General features: G+C 37.4%; 2 protein-coding genes across 3 annotated transcripts in view; one reads left to right on the forward strand and one right to left on the reverse strand.

The window, feature by feature from the left end:
- Positions 1-788: 788 nt before the first annotated feature.
- LOC126910619 (zinc metalloproteinase nas-6-like) lies at positions 789-6,959 on the forward strand. 2 transcript variants are annotated; one of them, XM_050701056.1, is made up of 7 exons: positions 789-944; positions 1,119-1,283; positions 5,093-5,182; positions 5,682-5,869; positions 5,996-6,131; positions 6,377-6,510; positions 6,597-6,959. In XM_050701056.1, exons 1-7 carry the CDS (start codon positions 878-880, stop codon positions 6,951-6,953), a joined length of 1,137 nt encoding a protein of 378 aa, XP_050557013.1. In that variant the 5' UTR covers positions 789-877; the 3' UTR covers positions 6,954-6,959. The 2 variants fall into 2 exon arrangements, with proteins under 2 accessions (XP_050557013.1, XP_050556957.1); XM_050701000.1 differs by lacking the exons at positions 5,093-5,182; positions 5,682-5,869; positions 5,996-6,131 and adding exons at positions 1,489-1,676; positions 1,959-2,094 and having other exon boundaries at positions 1,119-1,373.
- LOC118273643 (protein Wnt-6) overlaps positions 6,954-13,926 on the reverse strand; it is a 40,377-nt gene continuing 33,404 nt past the window's right edge. Inside the window, exons 3-6 of the mRNA XM_035590722.2 lie at positions 8,162-8,268; positions 7,721-7,924; positions 7,408-7,548; positions 6,954-7,316 (exon numbers count right to left, since the gene is read on the reverse strand). Of these exons, the coding sequence (XP_035446615.2) occupies positions 6,996-7,316; positions 7,408-7,548; positions 7,721-7,924; positions 8,162-8,268 (773 nt within the window). The 3' untranslated portion in view covers positions 6,954-6,995. The remainder of the gene's footprint in view (positions 7,317-7,407; positions 7,549-7,720; positions 7,925-8,161; positions 8,269-13,926) is intronic.

Consider the following 13,926-nt stretch of genomic DNA (forward strand, 5'->3'; position numbering starts at 1 on the left):
GTTCATGTTTGTAGTTCGCATTACCGTAAAAACTGAGTTGCTGTAATTAAAATGGTCTAAACCCGCCATAAAGTGGTCTTAAAACTTGTCGCGTAATTTAGATATCCTGATCTTACATTTACTAAAACTGACATTTCGCCACATGGAATATCTTTTTATGTGTCACAACTCTTATTTTTGAGGGGGTAAATCATCCAATGCTTTCTCCCGCCCTGGGTGAGACGAGAGGGAGTGTCAGACTCTTACTGACTAACAACCACCCCTTTCCTACTCCCGCTTGTCAAGCCGGAGCCCCGTAAACCCGCTAGGTAGTACGCTGCATGTGTCATAATTCTACATTTAAATGAAGTGATCGGTGACTAACATTCTTTCTGTATTATGTGGGACAGTACGTATCAAAATATTTTTTGAAGACCTAACGCCAAATAACTTATCTGATGATTTTTTTCACCAAAGTAAATCTTAGTAGTTTATTAAGATTTTACTTTCATATTGGTATCACCTATAATTCAAAATACTGAAAATTTTAATATCAAATAGATGAGAAGTTCAGAAAACTATTATAATTTACATAAATTATATTTCAAATAAATTGCGACAATTTTTAAAAAAAGTTAAGCCTTGTGTGGTTTCTTTTTATTTTTATAGTATTTAAGGCAGGGATTTTTAAATTAAAGTAGAATCTTTTCAACCACATATACATTTGATTCCTGCGTTTAAGACCTTCTCTCAGTTTGGATTTGTAAATAAACAGAAAATTCCAATTTCTTGAATTGATCATAAAATACCAAGAAATAATGCTTATCGTAAAGCCATATTTGATTTTCCTAATAAAAACAATTGTAATAAACAATATTTTGTTTCCAAATTCATAAAAATGACTTTGCAATTGTTACACAGATGTTCAGTTTCACTCTTTATAATATTCTTGATACGTCCAAGAGGTAAGTTAATATTAAAATATATTTCTAAAACTGAGTGATTGTAAGTCTACAACTGAGCTGATTTGGGAAAGTATTATTACGTTTTCCGCTTTTCCAAAAATTATTAATATAAACGCACGTTAGCACTATTTAATTTCAGACGATATGTTATGATTACTTACTGAATTTTTAAAGGCATCCAAACCTTGGCTTCTATTGGCAAACAACAGCAATACTACCATGCTGTCAGACAATCTGGAGGAGCTGACTTTCAACAACCAATTTTAAGTTCAGACTTGACCAGACGACTACTCCAGAAAGGGGATGATGAAAACCGATATTCAATAAATGAGGAACCAGGTTTTGACCTGACACCAGGAGAAATCAAAAAGTTCAAACTATGGCCTGATGGCGTCATTCCTTATTACATCGACGTTGTTTCATTTAGTGGTAAGGAGCGACACTACTTTAATTGGAATTCTACATTAAAATTAATTACAGCAGTTTAAGTATTCTACTGTTATCTCAATTCATAGTTGCTATTTTCATAAACTTTTCCTGGCAGACAAGGTTCTTCGCGATCAGATCCGTACATCACTGTCCTGGCTCAATAGCAAGACGGCGCTCAGCTTTCAAGAGCTACCCACACCTCCAGAGGACGGTGAGACTCGCTGGGTGTTTTTCGCTAACCGACGAGGTCAGCTGGGCTGTAGTGATCATTCAATCCAGAATTTCTCCAATACAGGTGTACAGGTCAGTAAAGTTCGGTTATTCGAAGATTTCTTAGTCGTAGTAGCACGGAGTCTGTAATTGTGCCCAGTGTATGGCAATAAGTTCATTCCCTATAACACAAATGGTGAAAAGTGGGTGTACATTATATCGGGGCATTATGCACCTCTGCCTACCCCTTCGGGGAAAAAGGCATGACATTGCAAAGTTGGCCTTTATAAACCGAAAACAATTTATATGGAATCAAAGTGGACGGTTGATGCAGTACCTATTCAAAGGTATTCTTTTTTTTTATTTCCTTTTTAGTTAGTACATTTGGGCTACGATTGTATGGGAGGAGACCTGGCAGATGCCTTACTATTACTGGTTGGGGTCCCAGCCCAGCATACTGCACCGGATCGAGATATATATATCAAAGTTGTTGAAAAAAACATCCTTCCCGGTAACATATTAATTTATACGCATTCAGAGGACTAATTTATAGTCCGTAGCCCCGTGTTTGTTGTACCATCTGGCCAAGTTTTAAAGCTTACTCAATCCAGAATAAAAACACCAGAAGTGAAAATTTCTTGACTATAATAACCGAAATTCTTGATTAGACGTACATGTACTATTTAAAATCATTGTATTTTTTTTTCTTTTTAACCACACACAACTGTCATGAGTTTTAATAATTTCTTTCCAGAGAAAAGATACCTATACAAAAAATTGGCTGACACTGAGTGGTTGTTCCACGACGTTGAGTATGACTATACGAGTGCTTCTCATTTTGATACCCATAGGCATTCCATGAACGGACGTGCTACTATTGAAGATCAGGTAATATTTTAACATTAACTCACTACAGATAGAATAGTCTCTAAAAATTAATGAAATAAAATTAAAGTGGTGATATTTCCCGGCAGGGCAAGTACGGTGACAATATAGGAGGCCAAGCTAAAATGACAAAAAGCGATTTAGAAAAGATCAGAATGCTCTACAATTATATAGTCAAGAAAAAGTCGAGGGAAATTCCAGATTGTGATAAACTTTTCAAAAAAAGCCCGAAATACTATAAACAATTAGACGTAAGAGACGAGCCTAAACCTAGGAAGAAAAGTAATAAATATCTTGGCATTGCCGAACCTCATCCATCTGACGTACACCACCAAGAATCTACTGGCAACAAAAAAACTACAGAAAAATTATCAAGAAATATATATATCCAACACGGATACATTAATTGGGGAAGTGATTTTATGACAAGCTATGAAAGATAGATAAATAATAAATATAGAGATATTTTAAACATTTATTGTACCATCTGACACATTATAAGCATATTTGTATGTTCGTTTCCCATATTCATCCTATACCTTTCCTTCTCTTTTTGTCGGTTCTCGAGACCTGTGTGTCTCCAATTTCATTTACCATAACTGCCTTATTAGTCTTCTGCAATCCGGATTCAGGCCTGAGCATAGCCCGAGAGCCTGAGGATACTATAACCACACTCCTCAAGGTCAATGGCCATGTAAAATCATGAATGGACGCCGCTGAGATCACAGTATTGGTTTTGGTGGACTTCTCAATTGCCTTTAACAAGGTCGACCACGGCATCCTACTAGATATCCTTTCCTATTCATTATTTTCGATCACTGATGATGCGTTGGAATAGTTTTCTTCATATCTTCGAGCGTCAGCAGTGAGTCCACGTTGATGAGAGTTCATCAAACTGGAACTGGAAATTGGCGTTCCTCAAGGCGGTATTCTCTCGCCTCTTTTATTTTCTATTTTCTTAAACCACTTCAGTGTGCGTACTATCTATATACCAACGACCTAAAGGTAAGATAATGCTGATCAAGTCTTCGGTTTTCCCCATCATTGATTATGCCGATGGTGATTTTACAACCTGAATTCAGAACTCCTTAAAAAATTCGATCGCCTTCTGGATAACTATATTCGATTTAAAAATACGTGTCTAATATTTAAAAAGAAGCTACAAGACGGACATATTAATAAAAATTAGGCTCCTACCTTATTATAAAGATGAGGAACTCGTATTTCTTAACTGACATTTCACGAAATGGAAACTGTATCAAGGCAAAGTATTATAAACCAGTGTTAGCGTGTGTGTGTGTGTGTTACAAATATACATTTAAATGAAATGGCCGGTGAATTACATTCTTTCCGTATTACATAGAAAGAAAGTACGTATAAACATTATCTAAATGAAATAACCTAAAGTGAAATTACTTACGGTTAAAATACCTAATGTTTCACCTTTAGACAATCGTAGTATTTTATTAGGATTTCAGATTCACATTGCTTTTACCTGTAATTGAAAATACCGATCAAAATGCTAAATAGATAAAAAGTTCATAAAACTATGTAAACAATACAATTTTTTATTTCAAATTCGACGATTAACATGTGTTTAAAAATTTATAAAAAAATCATTAATATCAGGAATTGTTAAACTAAGTTGTCTATTTTAAGTTATATAAATTGGATTCCTGTCTTTGATACTTTCTTACAAATATGGAAATAAACAGAAAATACCAATTTCTAGAATTGATCATAAATATCAAGAAATAATGCTTATCGTAAAGCCATATTTGATTTTCATAATAAAATCAATTGTAATAAACAATATTTTGTTTCCAAACTCATAAAAATGACTTTGCAATTGTTACACAGATGTTCAGTTTCACTCTTTATAATATTCTTGATACGTCCAAGAGGTAAGTCCGTCTAAGTTAATATTAAAATCTATTTCTAGAACCGATTTATTGAAAATCGTAATAAGTCAACTCATAAGCGACACAACTGAGCAGAAAGTCTCAGGTTTAAATCCGAGATCTGGAAAAATATTATTAAGTTCACCGGTTTTCCAAATATTTTCAATATAAGCAGCCACAGCAGCAGCAACGTCACGCCTTTAATCTCCGAAGGGGTAGGCAAAGGTGCTCACACATTATGCCGCTATACAATGTACACCCACTTTTCACCACTTGACAGTCTCATATAAAAGGGGGTGAGCCTATTGCCATATACGGGACACAATCCCAGACTCCGTGCTACTACTGAGAAATTTTCGAAAAACCGAATAAAGCCCAGTAATACTTTGCCCAACCCAGTAATCGAACCCGACACCTCTGGCCCGGCAGTCGCACTTGTGACCACTCGGCCAACGAGGCAGTCAATATAAGCATTTAAATTCATATAGATTCAAACTATTGATTATCCAACGCACCTTAGCACTGTTTAACTCTCGACTAATTACTGAATTCTTGAAGGCATCGAAACCTTGGCTTCCATTGGTAAAGAGCAGCAATACTACCATTCTGTCAGAAAATCTGGAGGAGCTGACTTTCAAGAACCAATTTCAAGTTCAGACTTGACCAGACGACTACTCCTGGAAGGGGATGATGAAAATCGATATTCAATAAATGAGGAACCAGGTTTTGACCTGACACCAGAAGAAATCAAAAAGTTCAAACTATGGCCTGATGGTATCATTCCTTATTACATCGACGTTGTTTCATTTAGTGGTAAGGATAGTTGAAATTTTAAACGACAATTATTGGCAGTTACAGCTCCCAAACGAATTGATATGAAGTAAAAAGTTACTAGGACATAATTATGTACACGTATTGAAACCTTCTAAAGCAACCTTACTGGTTTCTGGTTCTCTAATATCCAGTATAAGCTTCGAGAGAATTTTTACACTTCTAGGTACTTCTTTTCTCAAATATTCTACCGTAATAATATTACACTTATACAAAAATTAAGATCATTGGATCTTAATTTTTAAATTGAAAACTTTATTTGGTGGACTTGTGACGTCAGTTGTGTAGGACGTATTTGGAGTACTTGTGAAGTAATGGTCTGTCATCACAGTTCTAGTATTTTTTTTTATAAAGGCAAAAGTTACTTATTATACTACCATCCCATGCAAATAGCTGGATTAAATGATTTAAGTACCTATTCCACCACATGATACTGTTGCCAAAATTCATAGTTGCTATTTTTATAAACGTTTTTTGGCAGACAAAGTTCTTCGCGATCAGATCCGTACATCACTGTCCTGGCTCAATAGCAAGACGGCGCTCAGCTTTCAAGAGCTACCCACACCTCCAGAGGACGGTGAGACTCGCTGGGCGTTTTTCGCTAACCGACGAGGTCAGCTGGGCTGTAGTGATCATTCAATCCAGAATTTCTCCAATACAGGTGTACAGGTCAGTAAAGTAATGAGGAATAAATAATAGCACAGTTTTCCTTTATAAACCGAAAATAATTTATATGGAATCGAAGTTGACTTTTGATGCAGTATTCAAATTTATTCTTTTTTATTTTCTTTTTAGTTAGTACATTTGGGCTACGATTGTATGGGAGGAGACCTGGCAGATGCCTTACTATTACTGGTTGGGGTCCCAGCCCAGCATACTGCACCGGATCGAGATATATATATCAAAGTTGTTGAAAAAAACATCCTTCCCGGTAACATATTAATTTATACGCATTCAGAGGACTAATTTATAGTCCGTAGCCCCGTGTTTGTTGTACTTAGATTCTACATTTCTCATCGTCAACAACATTATCTGGCCAAGTTTTAAAGCTTACTCAATCCAGAAAAGAAACACAAGAAATCTTGATTAGACGTACCTGTTCCATTTAAAATCATTGTTTTTTTTTTTCTTTTTAACCACACACAACTGTCATGAGTTTTAATAATTTCTTTCCAGAGAAAAGATACCTATACAAAAAATTGACTAACACTGAGTGGTTGTTCCACGACGTTGCGTACGACTATGCGAGTGCTTCTCATTTTGATACCCATAGGCATTCCATGAACGGACGTGCAACTATTGAAGTTCAGGTAATATTTTAACATAAACCTACTACAGATAGAATAGTCTCTGAAAATGAATGAAGTAAAATTAAAGTGGTGATATTTCCTGGCAGGGCAAATACGGTGATAATATAGGAGGACAATCTAAAATTTCTAAAAGTGATTTAGAGAAGATCAGAATGCTCTATAATTATATAGTCAAGCAAAAGTCGAGGGAAATTCCTGATTGTGATAAACTTTTCAAAAAAAGCCCCAAATACTATAAACAATTAGACGTAAGAGACGAGCCTAAACCTAGGAAGAAATGTAATAAATATCTTGGCATTGATGAATCTGACGAACATCACAATGATGACCGTGATGATGACATTCATCCATTGGTACCAAAAGAAGACGTACCAATAGTAGACGATGAGAAAAAAGAAGAGAAAGAGGTAACAGAGTTAATGAAAGAAATAAAATCACAATAATTCAGATTTTCATATTAAACATTTATTGTATCGTCTATCACATTATAAGCATGTTTGTATATTTCGTTTAATGTAGCATGTTTCACATATTACTTCGCAACACCATTTAAATTGGCAGTTGCAATTTTCAGTGTCTCTGACAGAGGTTTCCTTGTAACCTCTCCTGCAGCATAATTGATCACAACTATCGGTTCCAGCCGAGCTGATATTACACTGACGTCCTAATGTGCCTAAAGAACCAGTTTTTAGATTAGCTGAGCAGAAATCTGGCGACTCTTCAGAGTAAATGATGTCTTTCTTGCCAGGTTTCTTGATACTTGGACTTTCTGGCATAAAACTGTCCCCATCATTGCTGGCAATCACCTGTAAAAAGATGAAATTTTATTAGTCTTCAAATTGGTACAAAAGCTTTGTTACATTTCTGTCAATCTTTTTTTATTTTCTTTTATTTTACCTTAGCAGCACCTTCGAATCGGTCTCTTAGCCTGTCCCCAACTTCTCTGAAAGTGGGCATCCTCCACCAGCATGTCCTTAGTGTGCACGAGCCGGACAGTCCGTGGCACTTACATTCCATTTTCATATTGTTCTTGACAGCCTGATAACAAAATATTATGACGTCATTAAAAAATCTCAAGTAACTTGTTGAAATATCTTGAAATAGAGACTTGACTTCATAAAAGGTAAAGTTAAAGTTTAGTTTAGCTACTGAGTCATTAGTCAATCGATGTGGTGATCTATTTGACTTCCAAAATAAAGTGATTACTAACCAACCTCCCAGCATTATGGTTATGCAGTTTGATGAGGGTTTTGATATCACTTCGTTTTCTGTAGCGACTATCCATAAATTCTCTGGACTTCTTGAGCCCGAAGCGTACATTATCGCTGCATCCCCCCCATTGCCACCTCTCTGTTGGCACTTGGGATGGGGGGAGCGTTACTGATTCGCGCCCACGGCGTGGTTTTGGTGCTCCCTGAGAAAAAAGAGAATGTATTAGAAATATTAGACCTATTAGATGCCCCGTGAAGACTTTGCTTTACTAGATGTTAAAATTTTCGCAGCAATAGTTAAGGCTAATTCTTATTACCTATCTACTTCTCGAAAACTGCTTGGTATGTATTTACAGTATATCTCTTATTATTAAGCGAATAAGGACATATTAGGAGAAGGAAACTGTATTAATTTCGTCGAAATTTAAGTGTTATCTTACCTTTTCACAAGAGCACTCTAGCAGAGATCCTGCTGTGCACGCCCTGGTAATGGAGTACGTGACGCCAGCGGCTGTGATCGCATTCACGAAGCCCGTCTCCCTGGTGTCTGTAGGAAAATAAAAAATATTATTAAATATGGAAGAAAGTATGAGAAAGAACTTATATTAATAAAATTATAGGTAGATGATGATGATGAAGATTAACCCCAACTTAATGCTAGAGCTAGTAATTTATTTATAATACTTATTGATAAGGTAAAAAAAAAGAAAATCATTAGACATTATCAATACCACTTATCCCCTACTCAGTAATGTAAACAAACAATTCAAACAAACGACTAGTTTTATCAACATAAACAATGCATACTAATACGGCACGTACATAGCGAAACAATACTAGTCATTTTGTCATTTGCCGACAATTTTATCACCGACCATATTAGTCGCGGCCGAAGAGTATAGAAATAAAATCCAGCATCATAAAAGCGAACAAATGATACAAAGTGAAGCTGTTGACCCAAAAATCAATATTCACACGGGTCTTGTAATAAAACACGATGAGCTTCACAAATTGAAGGTCCCATCCATAAAACATGGTTGGGATACAATGGAAAACTGTTCAGAGGAGTTTGCTTACCAACTTACTTGAAGGAAAAGTCTTAACACAATTAAAGAATAGAAAATGAAAGAACCTAATTTATATAGGAGAAAGACGTAGCGTATGTAATAAAAAAGGCCGGTAACCCAACTAAGTGTAAAAATACCGCATCAAAATTAGTTCAGCCTATCGTGAGACAATCAACTACAAACATACATACTTGAAGGTCAAACAGAGAACCTCCATTTTTATTGAAGTCGGTAAAAATCCCATGACATCTAGCTTGTCAATTTGATCACCTGTGTGTCTCATGCTAACAGGCTGAGCTGTAACAATTAATGGCAGGTCAACCTATGTTGGATGAATATTCAAACTGCATGAATAATATGGAAATATCTTCCCCAGACATCCAATTGCATATTCTTGGTGCATCAACTGAATGTTTCTGTTTAGGTGCTATAACAATAACATTATTGGAGTTACTCGATAGACTTTGTAATCTTGTCGTTATGAAATTCAATGAATAGAATACTGAATGCTCTCTGTTTAAGTATTGTTTTGATTTTTACTGCTGTCTCTGCGTCTATTTCATGTGGGGAATTCTAGTTTGCTATTTTTACATTGGAAGACGTTGCATTATGTTATAGAATTGATATGATTGAGTATCTTTCTCTTCCTCTTGTGCCCTATGAACCACCAGAGACTGGCCTAACATATGTAAAGTCTTATAAAAGTTTATTATAGCTGATTGCTGCTGTTTGAATAAGGGTTCCAATGGAGTATCTTGCTTATTCTTTTCCGTAGAAATCTACAATTCTTCACAAAAAGCAACAGATAGATAGACACTTTTATCTTTAAATATTTTGTTGTACTTTCAAAACTACTGTAATATTCAATTTCATTTTATGTTAAAGTCATATCAAGATTATTTTAATCTTTATGACTTTAACATATTATATGTACATATACATCATCAGCCTACACGTCGTCACTGCTCACCAAAGCCTCCTTTCACAAGGAGAAGGCTGACTTTAACATAAATTAATCAAATATAACGAATCTAACTTCTATCTTATTTATAATTGCATCAATCACAACAGTATGTTAATAATCTAGTTCCGATTGTTGCCGCTTCACGGTACGCAGCCATGATAATTGCAAACGGCTTCGGCTATACAGGCTAAAGGCTATTAGCCATTAGCGGACAAAGCACCAGTTTCTATAGCCTATTATGCTGCATTATTGTCATTTCGCAATCAGTTTGATGAGATGATTTACTATGAATACTTAATTATGGTGCCTGTGTTGAAGATTTGTCCGAATGAGTCTCGCTTTGTGTTAGGATGGCAATTCTTGTAATAGGAAGGATGGAAAATATTCTTCATTTAATTCCTATAATTTTTAAAAATACAACATTTACTTATAGGGTGTGAACTTAAACTTGCTAAGGGTAAGTGAAATAAGTAAGTATATGCAGATAATGTTCAAAGGTGAACAAAGCTTACATACTACGAAGATCAAAGTAAGAAACTTCTACTAATCGTAAATGTTCACTGCACCTATGCTTCGTTCTGGGGCTAACAACGACGACGCACGTTTACCTGATTTCTCCGCTAGGTTTCAGTTTGGCGATAGTATTGTGGCATTCATTAAGTTCAGATTAGATAACCGCGGTGCTTGCGCAATGCGGTGCAGTTGACAGGAGATCGGCATCAGCCGCGCCTATCGATCCCATGCTAATTGGGCCCAGTGCGGGACGACGGGACGAGCCGTATCGTCGCCGCATTCCCGTCCCGCCACCCGTCCCCAGAGATACAGTGAAATTTATTGCACCAACAATTTATATAATTGACGTGCGACAAAAAAGCGAGAGTGCACACCCATTCGATGCAGAATTCGAACGTAATTACGCCCCGTCACTCCCTGTCGACGCTCGATTTTCATAGGCATTCTTGATTAAATTTCGACGGACCAAGGATGCGTCCTCTGGAATTATGAGAGGAATGTCAATTTCCAGATATTTCGCTAGTCGTTTAGCAGCGGATAAAAAAGGTGCGTCACTCTGGTGCGGCGCGCGGGGAGGCTGCCGGTGCGCATGGGAACTGGTCCGCCCCGCGCGGATGCCGTGGACGCCACGGTTTTTCTGCCGCGCGCTGCGCTGTCGATAGGGCAGCGCGGTCGCGACACTCGCTCGTCATTATAAATCCGTGGCGGTGAGCTCAGAGCCGCGCATTCCGCGCGCACCGCCCGCGTTATGCGCTGTAATTATCACAAAACGCGGGCCCGACTCGCAAATATGTCGTTGGGAACGGGGGACATGACATTCTCATCACCAAACGCTAACTTTTTCAGGCGTCTCTGGCTTCGAAATATGTTCAGCGCCGAACCACTCCCACGACGTCCACCGCCGATTATATTCGGGGGCCTCGCGACGTGTGTTTTTGTCTGGTCTGCCACGAGCGATCGCGGAATGTCGGTATTTGTGTCCATTGAATAATTCAGTGAAATTGTCGATCGATCAATAAAACCGATGGAATCAAATTGATTCACACTTGAAGGTTGTATGGCTTCAATATCTCGACTGTTTTTGCAACTTCAAAATACTTGGAAGTCGTTCCGCCATTCACATCGAGTCAATCAGTCGCACGTGCGTCGCAGTCGCTCATGATAATGCTGCAATGAGTTTCTGCTCCTGGATAATTAGGAATCAACTTTGTGCGAGCGCTGGACTACTGTAAACACGAGTACAGAACCAGTTCTAGAAGGAAATGTGTAATTAATATGACTAGGAACTTGTTTTAGCAGCAATATCAGACCTTTTTGCTAGTTAGTGGCCATAGATCACTAATGGCTGTCAGGGCTGTCAACGCGATATGATGGTTGATATGGTTGATATCTTCACTGACAAAATTTCAATAACATGAGAAATAATTACGTTGCAATGTGCAATGCATTCATTACGTGGTAATGGACTATCCTATGGCAGTGCATTACGTAACATTCGCAATTATGGTGTATGCTTCTTTGTATGTTCATATGGACGCAGACTCCTTCAACTTGAGTAAATTAATCGGGGATAGCGACGAGGACGATGAATAATGACGAGCCTCGTCTTCCTACAAGACAAATAAAAAATGTATCGTAAGCATTTATAGTTTTATTCCATCCTTTTACAGGACAGATTATAATCCCAAGGCACCAAAGATTTGGACAAAAAATCTAATAGAGAAGCTCTGATTCTGTAATCCGAACTCTGGCATTTAGGTTGCTCACAAAAAATGCAAGTTTTTACCACGTTTTGTTTAAACGGATAATTACAAGCCTAACATATAATCTTCTGTATATAATAAATCGCAAATTACTACATTAATCACCGGTAATATCAACATAAATTATGTTGATATAGAACATTGAATGCCTTGGGGTAACGTCAAATTGAGCAGATAACGCGAGGAAAGACGTCTCGAGATGATCTTGGACTCAGCCCATATGTGAAATTGCTGAGAATTTTGCAATTTTAATTTTATTTATAACGAGTGGTTGGAAGTTATGAGATGTAGCGTGGAATCTTCGTATCTAATGATAATAGTAACTTACATTGGGTGTTATTTTTTCTTGGTTTTAGTAGTTCAATACGTTTTTTAATCTACTTGTAAGTTGTTTTTACATCATATTTTACTTGTTACTACAAGTATGGTGATAACATAACTACTAAGTATGACTCACATAATATTGGCTTGAATAAAGAATTAAACATATTTGTGCTTTAATTAAAAGAATCTTACCACGTTCAATTTCATTCTGAAAATGGTTATTCACACAGAATGTAATTAGATAGCAGTAGATAACATCAAAGGCGTATGCTTTCTTTAAACTCCATAGAATCCAATAAGGTTCCCAGTCTAGAATTTAAGGCGTCTTTATATAATTTAGTTAAACTTTTTCCCTCATCAATCCTTAGCCCGCTGCATCCTATTCCTGGGACAGTCCCACAAATCGGCCGGACGTTCCCGCTAGAAACTGATAAACTTAAACTCGCTCCCCGATACAGATCGCAGTCGCATTCGCTCACAGGGCACTTTAAATTAACCGTTCACGCACTCCCGTTCAGGAATTTTAGATTTGAGATGGATGCAAGCGGAGATCGGGACACTTGTTGCTCGCATCCGAGGGTTAATAAACAGCTGATTATATTACGGCAGACGCTATGTGAATAATTTATTTATAGTTTATTTTCTTGTGAGGATTATTTTATATCTGATGTATTTTCGAATGGTTTGCGTTGTATAATTGTACGTTGCTTCGCAAAGTGAATGCTATTGCGTTTGATTTTTTGTTATGATATAGGATGTTTCTTTTTTTAAACTAAGATTTGGGACAAGCAATGGATTTGATCCTGTTAGACGTTTGATAATATAAAGGTAGTCTTACAGTTAAATTTTCTATACCGATTATTTAAATTGGTGCATCGATGTTCCTATCCATCCTTCAATCAGGCGACGTGTTGACTGTGCTCATCAGCTCACACGTCAGATAAAATCGCTTGACTAGCTTTACTCAATAATTTACTATGATGTATCGCAGGGCTGTTCCTTGCAAAATTCCTTCACGTAATATCTTCATCCCCATTTCTTACGGACTCGAGTGAAACATGCATCTCGCGGCACGATGTTTCCTTGGCGAGATGTCAAGTATCGTGTGTCGGGCAAACTCTGGTGTCGTAAACATGTATGTCATACTCACTACCTACGTGCGCTAACCGCGGGTCGCTCGTAAAACGATCATAACAACCTTTATTACCATTTCGTACCTTACGAAGATGGAAAGCACAGATTAATGCAGCAAATTGATTAGCCAAGATTCTCAGTGATTTCACTTTCTATAAATTCACAGAGACATGAGCGGACAAAGTAAATCGTCGCATAAAAAGAGCCCGATAGCTTGTTTAAGCGCGGATCAGCTTAATGCGAAGACAATACATCGAGTTGTCACCGCGACCGCATCGGAATGTTTAAACGAACGCGACCATTTTATCTCATCTGATTAATTCAAATATTTAGCGCAATAAATACGGGTTGGCGGGGGTGCAGCGAGGGGTTGCGGGCGGCTGTGACGACCGCGGCTGTCGGCGTGACGGCGGACGGCGCATGCGAGCAATTGCGTCAGT

Source organism: Spodoptera frugiperda, chromosome 1 (genome assembly GCF_023101765.2).
Source record: "Spodoptera frugiperda isolate SF20-4 chromosome 1, AGI-APGP_CSIRO_Sfru_2.0, whole genome shotgun sequence".
Lineage (NCBI taxonomy): Eukaryota > Metazoa > Arthropoda > Insecta > Lepidoptera > Noctuidae > Spodoptera > Spodoptera frugiperda.